The 25,280-nt window shown below is 37.8% G+C and overlaps 3 protein-coding genes across 3 annotated transcripts; all 3 read right to left on the minus strand.

The window, feature by feature from the left end:
- Nucleotides 1-295: 295 nt before the first annotated feature.
- Nucleotides 296-1,318, minus strand: LOC129081498 (olfactory receptor 4C15-like). The gene has a single exon (XM_054587164.1). It carries the CDS (start codon nt 1,268-1,270, stop codon nt 296-298), a length of 975 nt encoding a protein of 324 aa, XP_054443139.1. The 5' UTR covers nt 1,271-1,318.
- Nucleotides 1,319-12,381: 11,063 nt separating this feature from the next.
- Nucleotides 12,382-13,308, minus strand: LOC129081499 (olfactory receptor 140-like). Its single transcript, XM_054587165.1, has one exon. It carries the CDS (start codon nt 13,306-13,308, stop codon nt 12,382-12,384), a length of 927 nt encoding a protein of 308 aa, XP_054443140.1.
- Nucleotides 13,309-23,771: 10,463 nt separating this feature from the next.
- Nucleotides 23,772-24,768, minus strand: LOC129081500 (olfactory receptor 4A15-like). The gene has a single exon (XM_054587166.1). The coding sequence runs from the start codon at nt 24,723-24,725 to the stop codon at nt 23,772-23,774; it is 954 nt and encodes a 317-aa protein (XP_054443141.1). The 5' UTR covers nt 24,726-24,768.
- Nucleotides 24,769-25,280: the final 512 nt, after the last annotated feature.

A 25,280-nucleotide genomic window follows, 5' to 3' on the forward strand; every position in this document is an offset into this window, starting at 1 on the left:
AAGCGTTCCCAAGAGTCTTGAAAATGCAGGTGTGGAGAAAGTACAGCCCTATCTTCTACTCGTCCTAAATCTCTTCAAGTGAGGGTCCCCCATGACAAAAACTTCTGCCAAGCTGGCCTCAATGCCATGTATGGTTTATTGGCCCCCTCAGTGAGCAGAGATGCTTTTGAGAGTGCTGAGGCCAAGGAAGACCTAGGGACCCTGGACCATTCTAATTCTACATTGCAGGAAATACATTCAGCAGCTCCATTGTGTCTTAGAACACACACTGAGTGTAGATTCCATCAGATTAGTCTCATCCTTCATTACAAATCACTATTATCTTGTTCCACACTTTCCTTATGGCATTTTTCACTTCCTTATTCCTGATGGTATAAATCAAAGGATTGAGCAAGGGAGTCAGGATGGTGTAAAATATTGCCACCATTTTGTCAAAGGAGAAAGTGGACGGAGGTCGGGCATACATGAATACGCATGGGACAAAGAACAAAACCACAACAGCGAGGTGAGATCCACATGTGGAGAGAGCTTTCCACTGCCCTTCAGGACTGTGTGTTCTCAGAGAGAACAAGATGATGCCATAGGAGACAAGCAACAAAGAAAAGATTATGATGCAGATAAACCCGCTGTTGGCTGCCACCAAAAGGCCGAAGATGTTAGTGTCAGTGCAGGCCAGCTCTAGTAATGGGTACAAGTCACACATGAAATGATTGATAACATTGGGGCCACAGAAGGGCAGCTGGAATATAAAGAGGATTTGTATTGTGGAATGCAGGAGGCCCCCTGTCCAGGCCACCCCCGTCAGAATGCCACAGAGTCTCCAGTTCATGACAGAAGGGTAATGCAAGGGTTTGCAGATGGCCACGTAGCGGTCATAGGCCATGGCTGTGAGGACAATCACCTCCGCCCCAGCAAAGAAGTGTTCAGCAAAGAGCTGGGTCATGCAGCCTTCAAAGGAGATAGTCTTCCTCTCATAGAGAGAGTCCACAACCATCTTCGGAGTGATGACAGTGGAGAAACAGGCATCCAGGAAGGACAGGGAAGCCAAGAAGAAATACATGGGGGAGCCCAGAAGTGCTGGGCTACTGCTGATAGTCACCACAATTAGCAAGTTGCCCCCAAGAGTTGCAATGTAGCTAAACAAAAATATAACAAATACTGCTTTCTGAACTTTTGGATTCTGTGAAAGCCCCAAGAGGATGAACTCGGTTACAAAGCTTTGGTTTTGCATGATTTCCAAGGAAAAGCTAAATGCTACCACAGTGAGCATATAGAATATGCAATTGTGAGAAAAATAAAAATTCACCTGTGACCAGTTTCTGATACCTTCATATCACAATCATTGACAAGTTGGTGCATTCCTGTGAAAAGCTGATTACATACTTCTGTCATAAGTGAGAACACAAAATTAGAAATTTGTTGAAGGTGGTAGTGGGAGGTTAGGCAGAATTCAGGAGGAGATAAATTATTAAATACTTTAAAATGACCGGAGCCTATATATAGGAGAAGTACTTACATATGGTAGGGATGAGACATAGTTTTTATCTCAACTGCCAGCTCAGATCATTTAGTAGTGGTTTCCTGGAGTGAATTGTTGAGGAGGATTCCGAAGCCACATCCACATCGAGGACAGAGAACTTGTAATTTATTGGTCATTCCTGCCATTGCTATGGAATGGGAGCAGGGTGACTCACATGCCATCACTGATCAGAGATTACCTTATCTGCAAAGAGAAGGAGACATAACCTCTAGTTTAAGAGTCATTTGAAAATCATAGCTACTTATCCAATTTTTTTTAGCTCTGAACTGAATTGGATCTTTAAAATGAATTAATTCATTCCCTATTTAAAAAACATACATATATATCTATGGAAAAGTGCCTAGATCTATACTAACATGTAACAAGTATGCACATGCAGAGTTGGGTTCTTTCTTCATTCTTTCTTTCATCAAGAGAGAAAGGAGCAGAGCTGGCCTTTCTACTGTCTCCATCTATCTGTAGAAATCAAAGTCTTCTGATGTCTTTGCTCATGTTTGAATCAGCCCCCTTGATGAAGGACTCAGAGCAAGTGATGTAGATTCAGAAAGTAATAGTCCAATTACTACAGGTATAAATTGGCAACAACTATGTAGGTAAAGAATAGAAACAGTATGTTGAACACAGCTAGAGTCTTGAGACTTTTTAAATTATTTACTAATTATTTATACTATGTGGCCCAATCTAACATTGTACAACTTGCCATTTATAGGACTTTATGGTAAACTATGTTCATATATTACCTACTTGCTCATCTCACAAGATTAAGGTGTCAAAATTGGCAAAATGTAAAACTTGTTTATGATAAGGGCCCTCACAAATTTTAGTCACTGTCCTCTCACTTAGCAACCCAGACACCTTACCCATGAGTCCTCCAGATAATTACCCCAACTTTTGACTGTTTTCCATAGTAGACAACAGTTTCCAAGGATGATTGTGTCCTCACTTATTCTGTACAGATAACAGAAATTTGTCAAATGTGTAGGTACATATATACATAATCTATTAAATGGGTAAATAAAGTAATAATGAGGCTTACTGTGAGAATTAAAAATAAGATTTTAGCAAAAACCACTTAGAGCTAACAAAAACAATTTACAATAAAGATACAATTGTGTATACTAATATGCATCTTTATGCTTACTTTAAAACAACCATTTTGTAATTGCATATCGTAAAATAAATCATTATGTTTCAAGTACATTAAAAAATTTAAAATAAAATAACCACTCCCATTACATTTCCAGGGCAATAGACATTCTTAAACAGAGCTGCACTGTGAACACCATATTCAGCTACAAACTGTCACCAAGAAAACAAGAGTATAAAGCAAACCCTACAAGGTCATTGGATCAGTCAACGACCATTTGTTAAAAAGTAAAGGATATCAATATATGATCCAGCAGTTATCAGCTTATAAGCAATGAATATAGTGGGCATATATTCTTTCAAATTAGTGTTTTCCGTTTTTTCAGATAAATTCCCAGAAGTGGAATTGCTGGATCATAAGGCAGTTCCATTTTTAATTTTTTGAGGTAACTCCCTACTGTTTTCCACAGTGGCTGCACCAATCTGTACTCCCACCAACAGTGCACCAGGGTTCCCTTTTCTCCACAGCCTCACCAGCTCTAGAGGTACATTTGCACAATGGAATACTACTCAGCTGTAGAAAAGAAGGGACACTTATCTTTTGTGACAACATGGAAGGACCTGAAGAGCATCATGCTAAGTGAGGTAAGCCAGTCAGAGAAAGACAAGTACCATATGATTTCACTCATATATGGAGTCTCATGAACAAAATGAACTAACAAGCAAAATAGAGGCAGACTCATAGATAGAGAATAGGCTGACAGCGGTCGGAGTGAGAGCGGCTGGGTGGGGAGACAGAGGGGAGTGAGCAAAAAAGAAAAAAGAAAGAGAAAAAAACTTATGGACACAGACAACAATGTGGGGACTGCCACAAAGAGGGAAGGCTGGGGGAGGGGAAGGGGGCGAAGGGGGGATAAATGGTGATGGACGGAAGCTTGACTTGGGGTGGTGAACATACAATACGGTGTACAGATGATGTGTTGTAGAATTGTGCACCTGAAAATTGTATAATTTTGTTAACCAGTGTCACCCCAATAAATTCAATAAAAGGGGAAAGTTATATTAATTCTAAAATTGCAATTAAACTACTTGATTTCATATAATCCTTTTGGGAACATTTTAGCAAATATTTCCAGAAATAGAAATATGTTTCTATCCCTTTTTAGAACCCAACCCTAAAAAATTGTTCTAAAGGTGAAAGGAGGTAGTGTAAGTTTTATAATTGAAGACAATGCACGTCTTTTATAACAGTAAAAATTTAGAAATATCTAAAATGTTCAATAATAGGAAGATGTTTATGTAAATCAGGCTACTACAAATTCAGATGCTGTGACTACTAAGTAATATGAGGACATAGATGGTGAGGCATGTTTACAAAATGCTAAATGAGAAAAAAGATTGTAATAATCCTGCTGGTTTGCACAGATATTTTAATATAATTTTAAAATCTAGAAGAAATCATACAGTAGACTTACTTTCAGTATGTATCTTGATATAATTATGAGTTAACATTAAGGATCAAACTTAAAACCCGCAATGCTATATTTTACTCTATCGAAACAGTTAAAGACAAAGGAGATGGGTCTTGAGTATAAGTTTATTATCTCCAGTATAATTAATTTGCATAAGAGGAACTAACATGCTAACATAACATATAATCTTATACTAAAAATTGTAAACTAATGCAAATCTTCCATAAAGAGCCATAACACTGTCCCAGCCCTTCTCAACCTCTATACTCACTTGGAAGTCAATTTGAAGTTCATATACCCCTACAGGAAGCAGTCAATTCTGTTCATATTTTTCCTGGAAGATTCCAAGGTCTCTCCTTTCCTCACAGCCGTGCATTTTAATATACTGGAGCTGCACCGGATTGCCCAGGGCCCCTCCCGGCCATGGACTATGGGCTTCAGGCCACCCCTTGAGACTGTGGCCTCGGGAATTTGGCCTCCCCACTCTCCCCAGTGCCCACTGTTTCTTTCTCATTCATTTTGGTAGCAAACTAATCCTCACATCAGTTGTTCCAAAAGTAATAGAAATTCCTGTTTCAACTTTGAAGTATATATACTATTCAAAACTATATGAATATATAATATTCCAAACTGTATTGGTAGTAAGGTTGTCATAAGTCTTATTTTCTAATTATATTTCAAGGAGTGAATTTTAGATGCATTTATATGTACTTATATGTGCGTATCAGTCACATTTGCACGTATTTTTCTAAGTAACTATAATTATTAAAAATTTTAAAAATAGATTAAAACCACATTTTAACTATTCTCTCTATTAAGTTCCTTAAATCCAGTGTATTTTTGATACAGGATTATTCTTTACTCTAGCAATAAAAGATTTATTCTCTGCCTACAGAGCTAAACATGTTCCTTTTTATGACTCTCTGGGAAATGCTCTCTTCAGATTTCAGATCCATTTCTCTCCTCTCTGTATTCCTCTGCTGATGTTCCTAAATGTCTCACCTTGTACACCCTTACTATTTCTGGAATTTGAAAAAAATAACCTTTCTCTGTTTCTACCTGTGTCCTTCCTGGTGGATGCCTGAAACTTTTTTTTTCTATTGCTCTAACGATTTAGTTCTTTTTAAAAAAGAGACAAAGTCACAATAACTAGCACTAAAGCATTTTAAGTTCAGCCATGAAGCTATTCTGAACAATTCTGATGCATAAATCTACGGCTATTTATGACACCAAATGCACTTGGGGAAAATTAAGTGAACGTATTTAAAATCAAAAGACTGCTCTGTGACGTGAGTGAGACACTCTTTCCTACACTAATGCCCTTCTGTGTGCCTTTGCTGGGGTTCTGTTGTGGGAATATTAGTGCAATATTCTATCAATAATTGTGAATGGTAAACAGCACTTGAATTATCATGCTCCTACAATAGTATTCTTTATATGGCCTTGGAAAATTCTGCTTTTTAAACTAAAACACCAGGATGAGAATATTCAAAACTACATGAAGACATTCATCCTTATGTGAATGATAATTGAGAATACAATTGTAAATAATAAGTTAAATGCTATTGGAGAGCCAAGACAAAAATGTGCACTTGTTGCATTTCTAAGGTATTTGGATTTAATCTGAAGATGAAAAATTGAAGATAGGTCTAATTTCATTAGACTCAAATTAATAGGACCTCCTAACCCTCCAAAAAAGTTTGCATTCTAACAGCTGCTATTTATTCAGCATGTACAATATGATGTGTCAAACACTCTCCTATTGACTCCACACTTATTATTGGTTTCTAAGTCCTTCGAACGTCGTAATATATTCCCCACCAGAAATTAAGATTCCGAGAGCCACAAAGGTTATATGACTAGTCCAAGTGTACACAGTTAAGTGATAGACTCACCCATTGCATTAAACCTCATAGCCTGAACCATAACACCCATACTTTTAAGTACAGCATCACAATTTCATATCCTCTCTGCAAAGGCAAAACTGTGAATTATACATCTCACCATGTGGGAGTTCCTTGAAAATACTGGTGATGGAAATCTCTACTCTCTATAAATAAAAGTCTACTCAATGGCTGTAAAAAAAAAATGTGAAGGTCATTTCCAAAATTCTACATCTAAGAGAGAGGAAGAACATCTCTGGCAGACAAAGTAGAGAATGTTCCGCACAGCTTCAAGCACTGTCTTCCATGTGGTCTCAGGGAAAACAATCAATAAAGAATTGAAAGAGTCTTCCTTGATTTCCAACTGGAACTTAAAGAGGCTTCCCTGAGAGATTATGAACCTACAGAATTGCCTCTGAGCTCCCATCAGGGTTTGGAAATTTCTCATCGGTATGGTTCTTCCAAGATATTGTTGGTTCACAAAGCAGCCCCCATACACAAAAGGCAAGGCAGGACAGAAAAAAGAGGCAGACCACGATAACTCCTAAAGTATTAGTACTCATTTATCATCTCCAACTTCTTACCCAAACAATGAATTCATGAATATCAAAAAAGGGTCTCTTTTAGACATATTCATTCAATAATATTTATTAATCACCTAGCTGGTGACTGGTAGGCTTCTACCCACAGGGTGAATAAATAAAACAATCTCTGTCCTTACAGGAACTAAAGTCTTGTGGGGAAAACAGAAAAAATAAAAATCAAGAAATAATGTTTTAAAGTATAGTCTGCGATCATTGATATTAGAGATATAACCAGAGGAAGAGCTGGAGAATAACTGAGGGGAATGACTAGAGAAAGTCATTAGGAAGGACTTGTCGAAGGAGATGGAAGTTCATCTGGAAGAGAACAACGAGAGAGTGTGAACCAAGCAAAATCTCTGGGAAAGAGAATTCCAATAGTGAACAGAGTAAGAACAACAGGCTCGAATTACTCAAGAGACAGGTTTAAAAAGAGGGGGTGCAGAGGGAGGGAGGGAGGAGAGAGAGAGAGAAAGAGAGAGAGAAACCAGAGAAAAGGGATGAGTACAAAATGTACTGGAGAGGTAGGTAGTAAATTGATTGTAATAACCTGATTTGGATGCTCAAAAGATGCCCTTGGCTTCTCTGCACCCAGTGGATTAGAATAAATGGGAAGGGTAAGACTTCCTTGTCCTTGCAGGAAAAATTTACACTTAGCATGTAAACTAATGGCTACTCAGAGTCCTTCATTTCATCCACAGTTCCCTCATGGAATCTTGTTACCTCTCTATTCCTCAGGGTGTAGATCAAGGGATTTAGCATGGGTACAATAATGGTAAAGAACAGAGTCATTGCCCTGTCTATGGGATAAGTGTGGCAAGAAAATACATGGCACAAAGAACAAGAAGACCACGGTGAGGTGGGAGCCACAAGGGGAGAGGGCTTTGTGCCACCCTTCATAACTGCAAGACTCCCAGGAGCAGAGAAAGACCACGTAGGAAGCGATGAGGGTAAGGAAGATGGTCCCACACATCACCTCACTGTTGAGGATGACTAAGAGGCCCAGGATGTGGGTGTCCATGCAGACCAGTTTCAACAATGGAAACAAATTACACAAAAAAATGATCGATGACACTGGGGCCACAGAAAGGTATTTGATACATGAAGAGAAGTTGCATTGTTGCATACAAAGACCCCCAGCCCCTTCCCAATCAGACCCCTTCTAGCAGCAGACAGCACTCCCGAGGGCTCATGTGGGTCATGTGGTACAAGGGCCCACAGAGGGCCACATAGCAGGCATGGCTCTCACAATGAGAGAAACGATCCCCACACTGCCAAAGAAATGCCCTGCAAAGGGCTGGGTCATACCGGCTTTGAGGAGATAGTAGAGTTCTCAGAGGTGTCCACAATAATCTTAAGGGCAATGATGGACAATTAGGTGACATATACGAGGGACAAGGAAGTAACGAAAAAATACATAGGTGATCTCAGACTCTGACTTGTGATCATGGTCACCACAATGAGCACGTTCCCCCAAACTGTGGACACACACATGATTAGAAGCACAGCAGAGAATATTTTCCACAGGTCAGGATTCTTTGTAATGCCCAAAAGAACGAATTCAGCCCAATTGTTTGGATTCTCCATTTACTATGGGCTGATATAAGCACATGGCCTTGATCTGCAAAATCTACAAAAAAATAGTCATCATAGAGTGTGTTGACACTTTTACAGTCTATCTCACACCCTCTTGACCCTCCATTTTCTCCAACCATTGATAAAATAACCAGCTGCTAACAACTATAACCTGACAATAACTCTATCTTACTGACCCCCCAACAACATCTCTCACCTGTGCTTCACTGGCTTTTTGTTCTGACACTTGATGCTTGAGGAACTAAAAGACCTTGCTTCGTCATTCTGGTGCATGCACACAGCGGGACATATAAGAAGTTAACACACTTTAAGGAAACCCTGGACCAGGGTAGGTAGGAACCACTGGATAAATGGTAGCCAGCTTAACACAATCTTGGGTTAAGCTTCTTTCTTTTCCTATCTCACGGTCTTCTTTTTGCTGTCTCCATTCTGATTTCCAAAATTAACTGCCTACATATAAGTCTACATGTACAATGTATTTCACAGATTACAACTGGTTTATTAACATGTTTGATCCTGCATCCTTGGAAGTCTCCTGAGAAGAAAGAGTCTCTCAGTTTTACCAGATACGATCCTCATAGGTGACAGGCCGACCTCTGCACTTTGAAACATTCTAAAGTTACTCCATGCTCTTACCTAACCATTTAGACATGAGTTAGGGCAGCGTTTCTCAATCTTGTTTTCATTATTGCCACCCTAAGGTGATGTTTTAGATATTCTGTCCCCTTATTCACTCCCCCCTCTAAAACTTTAATACCACAGACACACTTCTTATTTATACAATTTATGTATATCTGTATTTTAGGTATAAAAACAGTAAGATATTTTCATCCTCAAACAGCCATTTGTACCTGCTTAGAGGAGATACTGTCCCCATTTCAAATGCATGTGTTGAATAGCCTACTTATTTTTTAAAAAAAGAGCAAATCATGTAGTTATTTAAACCTAAACCTAACTAAAATTCTACCTGTGCTCCAGACAACTACACAAATCTATATCCAATTCTTCAATATCACCCTCTTAATAAAAATTTTTCACCACACTCATTACTAACAAAATTATATTTTTTATTGATTTGTTTGCATGTTTGTAATCCATCTATTCATCACTGGAATTTATGTTTCACACAAATACAACCCTTGTTTGTAGTTATTCACTACTGTATACCCAGCTCCCAGAACTCCCTGACACACTATATAGGCAATGAACAGTATTTTCTTTTCTTTTTTCTTTTCTTTTTTCTTTTCTTTCCTTTTCTTTTCTTTTCTTTTCTTTCTTGGATAAATGAAGTAAGTCAAAAGTCCCTATATTTAATTAGCCATGAAGCCATTTTGAAAATAACAAATATTTATTAATACAATATTGACTGTATAGTGCTATTCAATAGTAACACTAAAACAGTGGGAAAAGTCCTATAAAAACAACACTCAGCTCTTCAAGATGCTACCCTCATTTATGCCCAGAGTATCCATTTCCTCGATGATCAAGTTGCTTATTTTTCCTCCAAATACCTCTCTCACTTATGTGTTACTTTCTTTAAAATTCAACGATTTGAATTTCATTTCTTAAACCCATTACATCCCACGTTTTATAAGGTCCATGAGGGAAATACATTTATGGAGATGAGATCATAGAAAACTCTTTCTTGACACAAGATGAATCAAAACAGCACAGGGGACCTAGGAAGCAGAGGTCAAGGGAGAGCTTAAAAGAAGAACATGGCCCCAAAAATAAGAGAAGGAAGCCTCAAGAACAATCTTCAACATGGGGCCAGTGATCAGTTCTCTCTTTCAATATTTTCACATCATACTAGCAAGGAGTACTGTGAAGTGGGAAGACCAGAGGAGGCAGAGTTTAAAAGGCTTGACTTTATTGCCTAGCTGCATTGAACATCACTTTTTTCTGTATAAAATGGAGTAAAGCCCTATCTAATAAAACTTGTTTCTACATTCAGAGAGTTAAAATGTATTAAGAACATCGCAAAACATTTGCCTCATAGTTGGCCTTGAACGATAGTTAGCTCACTCCCGTCACTTAATATTTTCACTGAATTAAGAGTTCACTAAAGTACCCTTATGCAATAGATCCAAACATCATTTACCTTATTAATTTTTATGTACTTGCTTCCTTACATTGTCTTAAGTAACAAAAATAAGCAGATGACAGTTGATCCTCCTGAGAAAAGCTTGATGGTGAGTGCAAAGGGACATCTTAACATTCTTTAGAACTATTCACATACCAGCAAAACCACATCCACTGAGAATGTCAGACCGCCCTACATTTCTTCTTCCAGTTCTTGCTCCTTCCACACTTCCTGTTGACCATTTCTAATTTGTGCCTCATTAGTCTTCTCAGTCCTCCACTGAGTACTTGGTATGGCCCATAAGACACAATCATTGGCTGCAGTTTCCCTCTTCAAACCTCCCTCTTTGTCTTAGAGTGGGAATAACATTTACTCAATACTCTTCTTATCCTTACTCCTGGCTCACTCTCATCTCCTAACCATGTATCATTTAGTCTAGATCCTGTAAAATTGTTTCTCACCAGCAACTGCAAACTTGACAATTTTTAATAGCTTGTGTCAATTACCCTCTTCCAGACACAGCTACCCCAAAGAACAGTAGGCAAGTGTGTTTTGTTTGAGACAGTAGGACTGAGTTTTGGAAGATTTGAATTCAAGTTTTGTAGCTGAAACTCAGCAGTGTGAACTGAGGCAAGTAAACGAACAAGCCTCCCTTGGATTCAATTTGCTTCTCTGTAAAATGAGGATAGTAATATTGAAACTGCCAATTTAGTATGTGGATAAATCACCTGACTGGCATGAATATGTCTGATTGATGATAAAGCACTTATTTAGTGTAAATATATGTATCACACCTCCACAACAACAGTTTTGATACCTAACCATATGCCTTTTTGTTGAGATTAAATAAAAGTTCACCCTTGTTGCTTCAAATAGCTTCTTCAAGTCTTTAAAAGGAAAAGAAAAAAATAACTTACTTTATATACAAGAAAAACTGTGAGCCATTAGGAATTTAATAAGACCAAATTAAGAGTAATTTGAGTAATTTCAAATTTTATGGCTTATTTTTGTGCCAAGAAAAAACAGAAATAGGTTAGGAATTATTATTTCTTCCTTCCTTTTTGCTTTTGGTAGATACATAGTGCCAAAAAGGGAAAAAAATCAGCAATGATTCTCTCATTCCCCAAATATCTCTTTCCCCATATATTCTAAGAATTTTTATCCTTCTTTAGTTTTTTTTTTTCTTGGCCTTACCATAAGCTAAGAAAAAATAAAAGAATACTAAGATCAAACTCCTATGGTGGAAAAGCCAATTTCATCCATATAACATGTATGAAGGACTTAGAAACATAGCAGTGAGACTCTGGAGAAAAACATACTCTAACAGGCGTGTCCAACCTGTGGCCTGTGGGCTGCATGGGGCTCAGGATGGCTGTGAATACAGCCCAACACAAAATCGTAAGTTTACTTAAAACACTATGAGATTTTGTGTGTGTGTGATTACATGTCGCAATGTATTTAATGTGTAGACTAAGACAACTCTTCTTCCAGTGTGGCCCTGAAACACAAAAGGTTGGACATCCCTGCTAGAATCATCACACTAGGGATTTATCATTGTTCTTTCTATTGCATATCCTGGATTTATGCACATGAATGTCAAAGCAGTGGTAAAGTACATTAAATGTTATCAAAAGCCTAATAGCACAATAATCTCTAGGACCATCCATGCTGTTGTAACAGGTAAGAATTCCTTCTACTTTATGGCCAAGTAGTATACCATTGTGTAGATGTACCACAGATTTTTTATCAACATATCTACCGATAGGCACTCATGCTGTTTCCAGATCTGGGCTATTGTAAAGACCACTGCTATGAACATGGGGTGCATGTATTGTTTCAGTCGTGATGGCCTGAAGGAAGGGGGGTAAGGGCTGGGTGGAGGTGGGCAGAGGGGGGAAAATGAGGACAATTGTAATACTGTAAACAAAAGAATAAAGTTTTAAAAAGTTATCAAAAGTACCTAGCAAAAAGCCTAGTCATTAATAAGTACTCAGTAAGTGTTAGTTTCTGGGCCTTTTTATTTTTCCCTACCAATGATCTGCAAAATTCGTTAATTTTCTTTCACAGTTTACAATAGCTATAAATATATACATTTATAGATACACACACATAATCATCATGTTCTTGGCATTTGAGCAGCCTAAGTTACTCTCTTCTTCAACAAACTCCTCATGGCATTTTTCACCTCTGTGTTTCTCACTGTGTAAATGATAGGATTAAACATGGGAGTTAGGATTGCAAAGAACACAGTCACCAACTTATCCACAGGGTAGGTGACCACAGGACGCATGTAGGTGAATATGCAAGGCACAAAAAAGAGTACAACTACAGTAAAGTGGGATCCACATGTAGAGAGACCTTTGCGCTGTCCCTCAGAGCCATGGGATTTCAGGGAGCCCAGGATGACTATGTAGGAGATGAGCAGCATGGAAAAAATAAGCAAGCACATGGCCCCACTGTTGGCTGCCATTATCATTCCAAGCCTATAGGTGTCGCTGCAGGCAAGTTTCAGGAGTGGGAAGAGATCACACATGAAGTGGTCGATGACGTTGGGACCACAGAAAGGCAAGTTGACTATGAAAAGAAGCTGTATGGTGGCATGCAGTATCCCCCCGATCCAGACCACCATCACCAGGAGGCGGCAGAGCCCCTGTCGCATGATGGTCACGTAGTGAAGGGGCTTGCAGATGGCCACATAGCGGTCATAGGCCATGACAATGAGGAGGATGATCTCTGAGCCTCCCAGGAAGTGCTCCACAAACAGCTGAGTCAGGCAGCTGCCCAAGGAGATGGTTTTCCTCTGGTACAAGAGGTCGATGATCATTTTGGGGGTGGTCACAGAGGTGAGGCAGGCATCGATGAAGGACAAGCAAGTGAGAAAGAAGTACATGGGAGCTGAAAGTGTGGGGCTGAGGGAGATGGTAATGACAATGAGCAGATTGGCCAGCATGGTAAATATGAAAATCAACAAAAAGACAGTGAAGAATATTTTCTGCCACTGTGGATTCTGTGTGAGTCCCAAGAGAATAAACTCAGTCACATTGTTGGGACGTGTGAGATGATCCATGTAAGAAGTAACTTTCTTGGAGCATAAATTACCTACAAAGAGATAAAGAATGATACCTGTAAATCATGAAGGACTGTCATTTTCTGAATTTCATAGTATAAAAATAGGATAGTCGCTGTAACTATGGAGCATGTGTTTGGCACCCTTCGCCCCACTAATTGTTTCCATTCCTTCTTCCTTCTTCCACAATACTTCCCATCTCTTCAGACACCTAGTACCTGTCACCTAAAAAATAGCTATAGGACAACATTTGATGTGTAATTTACCGAGAAAACACTGGGTTTTCAGTGGGCTATACAGGAGATCTGGGCTTTCCTTCTGGTTACAGCTCCACATGACTTTGCTAAGTCAGTTCAGTGACCCACGTGTCCGTACAAATCACATCTCAGATGTATTTTGTAAGCTCTAAAGTGCTGAACACAAGTTAAGAGTTAGTCCCTCTTCTAGAATTTATATTTGAACCCGCAGTTCTAACTGTGGGGGAAAAAAGCACAGTAAATCAGCATCTATCTTAAGCAAACATGTGTAAGTGGTTGGAAGGTACCCCCTCCCTGGCGCCTTGCCTTACACAGGTGCTGTTCATATGTATGTCCTCGCTGGTCCTAGCATAGCGTCTGGCATGGCATCTGCAGTCTGATGCCTATTGGTGATGAATAAATGGTCGGTAAATTGTCACCTTCTCTCATGTACGTGTGTAAGAATAGGCCTGCTACCCTCGCCCATAAACTGAGGGCTTCGAGTGCTCTCATCCTCCCGCTCTGTTTATCTTTATTCTTTACTTTAAGAGAAACATAAACAAGCTTTTCAAAGAAAGTTGCATTCCAGTTTAACAGTTTCCGACACATTTTATAAAGTATGAAAATACTAATTGCCTCTAGGAAGGAGTATATTACTGAGTCCTTTTACCTTCAAGATAATTCTAGTGTTTGTTATTTAATTTTTCATTCTTTAAAACTGTTCTACATACAATTTTAATATAGTCAGAGTCAGGAAATTTACAGCTTCAGTAAGCTAGGATAAAAAACAGCCCTTGGATAGAATTCCAGTACATGAGGACCTATCAAGCAAAGGAAGCCTTTATTTTCAAAGTTTTAAAAACATAGAAATTTAATGTAGAGAGTAGAAATTGTCTGCTAGATAAGACAGATAAAGTATTATACATATGCACACTCACAATATATATTGAGTATTTACTATAAGTACTTAATACACGTTTACTCTTTCAACAAATATTTGTGGACAATTACTATGTATGTATGTATGCGTGTTTGTCCACATAGAGTCATAAAAAGTGTCCCTGTTAAATGTGTTTGGTAACCCCTCCCCAACATTTTATTACCAAACTACAGCAGTTCATCCATCCATGATATTAATGATTCTCCCCTCTCCTTTAAGTTTCTGCTATAGGTATTCTCGTGCCTTCTCCTCCCATCCTCCCAGAACATCCTTCATCCATCATTTCTGGTTACAGGAAGATGTACCATCTCTAATAGAATGAGGAAATGTGGGGACATAAATTTCCAAAAAGAAAGAGAGTAGAAAAGATAAATATAGTAATACATACACACACATACATACACACACACATATATACACATATATATATTTTACTTTTAAAGGTAAATGCATAAAGTACTTTATTTTTTTAATTATCCAAAATGAAATTCTTATACATATGTGAAAGGCAGCAGCTTCACTGAACTTCCTTATTCTGAGGTGGATAAGAGAATCCAGTGAATTCCCTCAACAGATCAGAAAAATAGTATAGTGAGCATAGTGATAATAAGATATAAGTAATAGAAGTGGTTTAGAAATAACTATGAATAAAAATTACTTCATCTTTTTTCTTTAATTCTACAGTATTCTTTCTAGGAGTAAACTCTAAAGAAAATTTTTAAAGAGAGAAATAATCATTAGGTACAAATATATCCAACACAATTCTTAAGAGCTGTGGAAAATTAGAAACTGTGTGGAGTGTCCTACATTAGAGACATGAATAAGTAAAATATAGTACATCTCTTCGACGAATGTGTAGTTTTTAACAGAGAGGATTTTTAAAATTGTGTGATATCATAGGAAAATGCTTAGATTGCAATATTAAGCAGGGAAAAATTTTGGATGAAAATTTAAATATAAAATGTAATTCTAACTAATTTAAATATATATCAATAAAAAAGATCTCAAAATATTTTTACTTCTAAATTGGTCATATTGTATTGATTATATCTTTCCTGATGCCTGACATACTTAAAAAAGAGATTTAAACCTAATACTGGTGGGGGCAGGGATGATTATAAGATTTCTAAGGTGCATATAATCCTGGGATTCTATAACTATGTGATGTCATGGTTGGGGGGGTGGAATATCTCATCTATGAACTTGTCTGACATAGTTCTGTGGCCAGGGCATCAGGCAGCTGTTAGCTCACCAAGAAAGAAGTAAAGATGTAAGTTTGAAAATGGAATACTATACAGCAGAAAGAAAGAAGGAACTCCTGCCGTTCATGGGCATTATGCTAAGTGAAATAGTCCAGGCTGCGAAAGACAAATACCATATGATCACACCTCTAATTGGAAGCTAATCAACAGGAAAAAGAAAATGGGCAAAATAGAACCAGAGGCTTGAAAATAAAGAACAAACTGACAGTGACCAGAGGGGAGGGCAGAGGGGGGCGGGGGGGACGGAAGGGGAAGAGACAAGCAAAGGAACACGAATAGAGGACTCACGGACACGGATAACGAAGCGGGGGCGGGGACTGACTGTGGGAGTCCGGGGGAAGGGGCAGGGGCGAGCAATGGGGAGAAAATCGGGACAGCTGTAACTCAACAATAAAAAAATAAAACATATATCTAAAAATAGAAAAAAATGACAACTAGCTCACCTATAGTAAGTGTCTTTGTTGACTCATAAATGGCACCTCTGAAAAAGGCCTTACTCTCGGGCCTCACAAGAGTGCTACCATATATCCTGTCGTAGGCAAATTCTGGGACGTTTCTTAGCTGTGGCTAATGAGGCCGCAGGGGTATTTCATCATCATTAGCAGACCTTGCCAGAAACCCAATTATTTCACATAACTGAACTGAACTTTGAGAACTTTTACAGCATTCATCGTTAATGTTTAATTCCCTCCTTAAGTCGACATGAAGACAAGACAGCATGGCAAAAGGAAAAAAAAATTGGCCATTTATGAATTTGGACATTTGATAAAAAATGAACCTAATACAGAGCTTGTATATTTGGTATTATATAAATTAAACATTTAGATGGGTAACTATCAAGTCAGAGTCAACTGAATTTTCTGATGGACTTGAATTACTCCAAAGTGTTTGGACCACATCACCTGAAGACAGAGTTGTCATTTACCAAGACAATCTCTAGTCTAGAAGCCAACATTTGCTTGAGTGCTTATCAAATGCCAGACACATATAATCTTTATATCAGCACTGAGTCAGATACTATTATTATCCTTATTTAACAGATGAAATAACTAAGAATAAGGAAGCTGTTCGCTGTTAGTCAGTAGGCTGTGACCCTGGCCCTACATTGAAGCAAAGAGCAAAGATCATTCCCTAAAATGTGTTGAGCCTCTGAAACTCTTGACTATTTGCTGTAAAATGAAGATAATTGGCTCAAAAAAATGACTGTAAAAGTGAAGAGACTACTAGCTCAGAAATGGCACAAGGTAGATACAAATCAGGTATCATTACTAACTGTGAAAATGGATGACATTTGACCATAACTGTTAAAATTGTGTTATTTCTATGAGGCTGTATCTATGCCACCCAAACCAGTAAATTATTTAAAAGAATGAGAACATGTTTTCATTTTAACCACACAGCAGAAATCTTTTTTTTTTTTCTTCTTTACAAAAATGACTTTGTGTTAGCTGTTTAATACACACACACAACCTCTCCACACATGTCAGAATCACTAGTTTTGGCATTAGGCAGATAGTGTTGGTTGCACAGGATTATAGTTTTAACATAAATGTTAAATATAACATTGTGAGATAAACAGATTTACTTACAAGTGCGGCCATTCACTGACACTTTTCCCTTTGAGCTAATTTATTTCCACTTTATTGCTCAGCACCATCCCTGTCCCACAAAAAAAAAAAAAAAAAAAAAAAAAAATCTCTCTACTTGTCCACTGCTCTCGAGCTTCTTCTCATGTAGCTAGATTTTTCCCCTAGAGTTATCCTTAATCCATAATAGTACATACTTGAGGGACAAATAATATTTATTCTCTATGAGTTCCAGAACACATTGCTTCAGTGCCTTCTGAAGAAGGCTGGTGAGAATGACCTGAGTAGCCGCTAGGCGAGGCAAAGCTATCAAGGGCCAGTGAAGGTAAAAGTCGTAATCTGTGCCCACAAAGGATGCAGGTCATAGGATAGACACTCAGGTAGCTGCACTGCCGGAACTCTCACCAGCTGCCTTTTCCATCTCCCAGGTGGCAAAATAAGAGTATATTAACTGTCTGTATCACCAGAGAGGAAATAAGGCCATCTAGTTTTTCTAAAAATCCAATGTTTTTCTCTCTTGCAAACACGGCTGTTTTGGTCTCTGGCTTGCCCTTGCAATGATTATCATTTAAACATTTTGGAGAATTAATCAAGTTATAATAAGATATAGTTGCAGTATTATCACAATCAGGTAAAAATCCACTTGTTCCTTCCATGAAATCACTCCCTTAATCCCCAGGGCCCTTTATTTAGTCATTCAACCATAGATTAATTTGCTTCACTGTCCAACCCTTCATTGGCTCCCATGCTAATTCAATAACCATTAATGAAGCCCATGATTTGTGTGGAATGGGTTCTACAAGGAAGGATGCAGAGACGTGGGCGTGCTCTCTATACAGCCAACAGTCTAAAGGAAAAGAGGGAAAACGTCAACACTGTCAGAGAGACACGCAAAGCATGTGGGGAGGCTACAGTGTTATGTTTTATGGAAAAATATAGGCAGAGTTGTATAAAATTATGCCTGAAAAAAATACAAAAAGTAAATAGAGCAAAACAGTATAATTTTATAGGTTTATTGTAATGCTGAAATAAATGTTTCTCTTTTTTATTTATCTGTATTTTTATACTAGTTATATATTATTCTAATTTTTAAGAAGACATTACTCTAAAAAAAATTATAATACCTTTCTGAATGTTCCAATAGCACTTTTCTCATCTCTGTTTTCACTTTTGTGCTCTCAGAAATATGACAAGTTCTGAGAAGATTAAGGACTAAAAAATTTAAGCCTATTTCCTCTTAAGACATGTGAATAATTTGATAAATTCTGAAGTTTTGTGTAAATGTCAGTCCTTATTATCACAGGTTATAATCAAAAGTTAATGTTGACGACTTCATATATGCTAGGGCACTGTGCAAAGCATTTTATACAAATTATCTCATTCAATATTGTTTTAAATTATATATGATTGAAAGTCACATGTGTTTGAAAGTTTCCTCTTATTCTGTAGATGGAAAAATTGAGACATAGTTAGGCTAAGCCTCGTATTGAGAACATACAGTTAGTGGGGAGCAAGGACACAGAGTTTGTAAGGAGCAGACACGTGGCTACAATCAAGTCTGTCTGGCCTCAAGTCTTGATCTTAACCTTGGCCTTTCATTACTTCCCACGTAAAAGCTTTCCGAGGTTACCAAGATACTTCTTTAACATCCATCTTTCAACAAAGCCTTTGAGAAGGCTTTCTCATCCTAACTCATGGAGGCATGAAATATAGATTCAAAAAACACTTGGAGATTTGAAATATGTCAACTTTGCTCTATGAGAATTTCCCAACTCCCCTCTCAAGAGAATTTAGAATTACTAATTTACTTAATTTTTTATATAGTTAAATCAGTTAATAACATTAGTATCCCTGTCCATTTCTAATTTGCTCTAAATTCACTATTAATTGTATTTTATCATATTTTGAATGCTATTTATTCGTAATCCACTTTCATATTCAATCTCAATATAGCCCTGTAAGATGAGTGCATTATTTCTAACTAATATAGAAAAGTTGAGGCTTAGTATGGTTTATTTCACTTTGTCCAGGATGGTGTAACTAAAAAATGATAGAACTAGAAGCCAGTTTCCTTTCTGGTGTTCTCTGTTTCATTTGAGAGCTCTCCAAAATCTGAAGTCCCTGGAAGTATTGCGCCTTGTTTCACCTCATGCAGAATAATAGTGTTGTATTTCATATTATATTATAATAAGGGTTCTCTGGTAATTTAAGTACATGGAGGCCAAATTTGATCTTAAGAGATAAACAATAAAATCTTAAGCATTGAGAACTGAATGGGTTAAAGTGGGTGGAGGGAGATAGAGGAGGGTATTGAGGGATAAATAGTGATGGAAAGAGACTTGGGGTAATGAACATACACTACAGTGTACAGATGATGAGTTACAGGACTGTGCACCTGAAACCTGTGTCATTTTGTTAACCAGTGTCACCCTGATAATTACAATAAAAAGGGGAAAAATTGAATGGCTTATTGGAGAGTATCTAATTCATTTTTTTATTTTGCCTATAAAGAAACTGAGCCCCAGGGAAGGAAAGAGACATTTCTAAAATTGCACATTCAGATGTTTACAGATTTAGGATAAGAATTACACAAAGGAATACTACACAGCAGAAAGAAGGAGCTCCTGCCCTTCACAACAGCATGGATGGAACTGGAGAGCATTGTGCTAAGTGAAATAAGCCAGGCGGTGAAAGACAAATACCATGTGATCTCACCTATAAGTGGAACCTAATCAGCAAAACAAACAAGCGAGCAAAATATAACCAGAGACATGGAAATAAAGAACAAACTGACAGTAACCAGAGGGGAGAGGGGAGGAGGGTAATGGGGGAAAGAAAGAGAAGGGTCAAGTCAAGGAACATGTATAAAGGATCCAAGGACAAAAACAATGGCGATGGGGTGGGGCATTGAATGCGGGAGGTAGAGGGTGGGTAGGGCAGGAAATGGCGGGAGTAATGGGGGAAAAATGAGGACAACTGTAATTGAACAACAATAAAAAAATTAAAAAATAAAAAAATCATCAGCAAAAGAAAAAAGAAATCACATCTCTTAAATCCCAACCTGTTTATCTTTTCCTTACATGGAATAGCTGATATTCTCACTTATTACAGAGTAATTCAAACAAAAGATATTGTTTTGTTTGCCTAATTGATCTACATAATTACTTCAATGCGCGTCACTGTTTTCCAAGTGAGACCTGCCTTGGGAAATAAAGATGCTGAGAGATCATAACCAAATGTATTCTTTTACTTTGCCCATTAATTAGGATTTTCTCATATGAAGGCAAATTACAACTGTAAAGAATTTCTTTCTGCTCTCATTTGCAAACAGATTTAGATGTCTCTCCATTTTATTCCCAAAATAAACATGTAAATGAAATGGGAATATAATAAGATTGACGCCTTCCATCTGTCCAATCTCTTTGGTAGACCAAGGATATAGTACTGCTTTTTGCTTACTATTTTGGAAAGGAAAGTTAATACCAAATATTTCTATTAGTCCTTCATACTATGATAACTTTACTCCAGTGACCAGAGACCCACTGTGGAAATGTATGCCTCCTGTAGAATACATTTACTCTAACTGTGTTTGCAGAACGGATCCACTGGAACAGCTTTGGGCCATATTCTTTCACCTTCAGTCCACTTTCCAACCAGTGAACTACACTGTCATTCTGCCACCCAAAAATGAGTGTTAGCTTAGAACCTATTTCCAGTCATCTCCAGAAAGATTTGAGTATTTATCTTTGCCCAGAGCACAATACCCTGCTAAAGAGTCTCAGATCACTCACAGAAAGGTTAGGATGAAGATTTATACCAACTATTTGTCATAAGAAATGACAAATTTGTCATTTGTCATTTATCACTGAGTTCTTATTCGAGGATACCCAAGGACTCCCTTATTCAAAAAGCTCTGAATATGGAAACTATTCATATCTGGTGATTGGATCAGGAGCTGTTACTTGAATTGAATCCTGATGATTCAATTATCAATCTAGATTCATTTTTAGCATCATCACACTCATCTGCTTAGGCTGACATCACAAAATACCATAGACTGTATAGCTTACACATGAGACACTTATTTTCTCACAGTTCTGGAGGCTGAAAGTCCAAGATCAAGGTGGCAGCAGAGGTGGTTTCTGGTGAGGCCTCTCCTCCTGGCTAGCAGGTGGCCAGTTTCTCACTCTGTTCTGACATGGCCTTTCCTCAGTGCACATGGAGGGAGACAGCTCTGCTATCCTGGTAAGGATGCCAGTTCTATTGGATTAGGACCCTACCCTATTGATCTCAAGGAGTGCCAGTTATTGCAGTCCCCACAATTCAGGACTTTCAAACCTAGGTATCAGCTATAAGAATAAAGAAACTCTTTAGATGATTTTTGCCTCAGCCAGTTTCTGACAGCATGAGAGATGCTGAGCCAGACACACCCAGCTGAACTGCCCAAATCCTTGACCCACTAAAACCATCAGAAATAATAAAGTGATTGTTGGTGTTTTAAGCCAATAAATTTGGGGGCTATTTTTTATACTGCAATAGCATCTGAAATACTACAGTAATGTAAACATAGCAGTATTGGTTCATGGATAGAATAATTGAACAAAATAGAAAGCTAAGAAATAGAATAATAGATATATATTTTTTTAATACATGAAAGTAGTGGTATTATTTCAGGGCAGAGGGAAACAGAGGTTCTTCAATAAATGTTCTGGGGAAATTTAGTTATCCTTATGATAAGAAAAGAAAGTATATATACACCTCATACCATACCTGAAACTTCATGTCCTACGTGGGTTAAAGATATAAACGTAAAAAGGAAAACTTTAAAACTTTTAAAGAAAATTATAAACTTTCTTTAGAATGGCTTTGAGAAATACGTGTAGAGATCTTTCATCCTGAGTCCGGCTTCCTCATCTCTGCATCCCTGGTCCAACCATGTCCACTCCAGCACCAGGTATCAGCTCCTCCAATTCTAATAATTTTGAAGTACTTAATCCACTGTGTTAGATTCCTTTTCGTTAAAAGATATAGAGTACTTTTTATTTCCTCCATTGCAGAATAAAGAAAACTTTATGGCAGGCATTTCAATATTCATTAAATAGATGGAGTCATTAATATTATTAAAGACACTAAGTAAATCCAATTTAAATTGAGAAAAGTATGAAAGCAAAGAAATACCAATTTTATGCCTTATAGTATATAAGTTACGAGTTGACTTCTCAGCAGGGAAATATATAATACTGGAGCTTTAAAAAAGAAATGATCTTTGTAATACAGTATTAGACCTCCAAAACTGCTAGAAAGCAATTACAAACTGAGAAGTCACCTTTAATTAATCACTGAAGTCAAGAACATATAATTTAGAGATAATCAGAAATGCATTCATTATGCAAAATTAAACATTCTTTTCCCAAAATGTTTAATATTTATTGCATTTTTAAGGGTACCCAGAGAGTTCATTGAATGTAGGCTGACTCTGGGATTCTACCATGATATGAGTGGCTTAAATATGTATTTCAACCATTTGGAGGAGGCCAGTTGATCTAGATGTACAGAATGGGGTTGAACAGTTTAATTTTTCAGTCTAAAATTTGATCAGAATATACAAAATCAATGATATGCTACCATCACAAGATAGACGTATCTTCAGCTGTGAATACATGCTGTGAATTTATATTTTTTAATTGTTTTTAGGGATGACATTGGTTAATAAAATTATATAGGTTTCAAGTGTATGATTCTATATCATCTATATATTGCACGTGCGTTCCTACCACCCAGAGTTAAATCTCCCTCCAACATCATGTATTTGACCCCTCTTTACCCTTTACTCTCTCTCCCCCACTCCCTTGCCCCTTCCCAGTGTGGTAACCACCATGCTGTTGTCTGTGTCTTTGAGTTTTTCTTTGTTTTTTCCTTGTTTGTTCATTTGATGCTTTCAGTTTTATACCCCATTTGTGAGTTAAATCATATAGTTCTTATCTTTTTCTGTCTGACATTTCAGTTAGCATGCTGTGAAATTTTATAGCAATTAATTTGACCAAGGCATTTATCTTTACTGTTAGATGACCAATTTTTTAACCATGTAAATTTTTAATTTTCAAATTTTACTTTCCTGGACTAAAAGTGACAAAGTTTTAAGAGGTCACCTTCCTATGTAGCATGGAAGTACATACTTCACAAACAAGAACCTGAAGTAAAACAAAACAAAATAAAACATTGTGCACTAAAGAATCTTAACACAGTGTGACTATCTAAATAAGAGATTAAACCTATGTGATTCTCTTGCTCTCTGAGCACTGTAACATACTCCACTTAGATAAAGATTAATATATATGGCTGTTTCAGTATAATTAGGCTGAATAACTCAAAGGAAATGATTTTTTAAATGTAATCACTGATAGTCAAAGTATTCCTTGATTCCATGAAAGAAAAAACATCATGTTCTGCATGTGGGAAGCAGCCCCCTTCTAACCAAGGCCACACAGTTACTCCAAAGTTTCCTCATGGCATTTTTCATTTCTGCGTTTCTCAGGGTGTAGATTAAGGGGTTCAACAGAGGAGTTATGAAAGTCAAAACCACAGTCATGGATTTATCAATGGGAAAGGTGGAACTGGGCCTTGCATACAGGAAAATGCAAGGGACGAAAAATAAAATGACCACAGTCATATGGGACGCACAGGTGTAGAAGGCTTTGCGTTTCCCTTCTAAACCACGTGTCCTAAGGGAGTATAATATGACCCCATAGGAAACTAGAAGAATGAAGAAGGTGATAGTGCAGATTGCCCCCCCATTAGCTATCATAGACACCCCAATGAGGTAGGTATTGGTGCAAGCAAGTTTCAATAAGGGATACATATCACACACAAAGTTGTCGATGACATTGGGGCCACAGAAAGGGAGCCTATAAATAATGAGAAATTGAACCAATGAGTGTAGAAAGCCCCCAGTCCAGGCCACCAGCAGCATGAGCACACATACCCGCCGATTCATAATGATCAGATAATGAAGAGGTTTACATATGGCCACGTATCGGTCATAGGCCATCACCACCAGAAGAATGACTTCAGCGCCGGCAAAGAAGTGATCTATAAAGACTTGAGTCATACAAGCCTGGAAGGAAATAGTCTTTCTCTCATAGAGCATGTCTACAATCATTTTGGGAGCAATGGCAGTAGAATAGACAGTATCTATAAAGGATAAGTAAGCCAGAAAGAAGTACATTGGGGAACCCAGGGACTGGCTGGCCATGATGGTCACCATGACAAGCAGATTGCCCACTAGCGTCACAATGTAGATGAATAAGAATGCAACAAAGAGAACTCTTTGTCCCTCAGGGCTTTGTGTGAGCCCCAGGAGAATAAACTCAGTCACGTTGTTCTTAATTCCCATGTGTCTTCAGAAGGTGTGGAACCAGGTGTCAGAGGCTGCAAACAAAAGGGCCAATAGTGAATTTGAGAGGATCACACCCTTTATGTCAAAACAAAATATCTTTTTCAACCATATTTGCTCCACAGGGCTCCACGCAGAGTACCTCTTTAGAAAAGCAGAGTTTGGAGTCTCCTCCCACAGTTACTCCACTCATTTTCACAAAATTCCTTGCCTCAGCTACAATGATGAGACTTCAGCCCTCCAACTGGCAGGCCTGTGTATGTGGGTGCATCTGTGAGATGATCCGCTGAATGAGAGGAAAGCCCTTTCTCCAGAATACCTCTCACAAAGACTGAATTTTTGGCATCGTACATCACGTCTTGTTTCCTTACTTTTTGACCTTCTAGATCCACCATGAAAAAAAATCTCATCTCTAATAACTTTTCTTATGTTTTTACATAAACTAATACCTAGTATCGGAGCATCAAATTATAGGCTGATGTTTAGGTAACTGCCTTTCTGAGTTACTTTACGATGAGCTCCAAAAACCAAGGAATAAGCCCAGGCAGCAGCGCA

Source organism: Pteronotus mesoamericanus, unplaced genomic scaffold (genome assembly GCF_021234165.1).
Source record: "Pteronotus mesoamericanus isolate MK-2021 breed Mesoamerican mustached bat unplaced genomic scaffold, CSHL_Meso_final scaffold_1066, whole genome shotgun sequence".
Classification (NCBI taxonomy): Eukaryota; Metazoa; Chordata; class Mammalia; order Chiroptera; family Mormoopidae; genus Pteronotus; species Pteronotus mesoamericanus.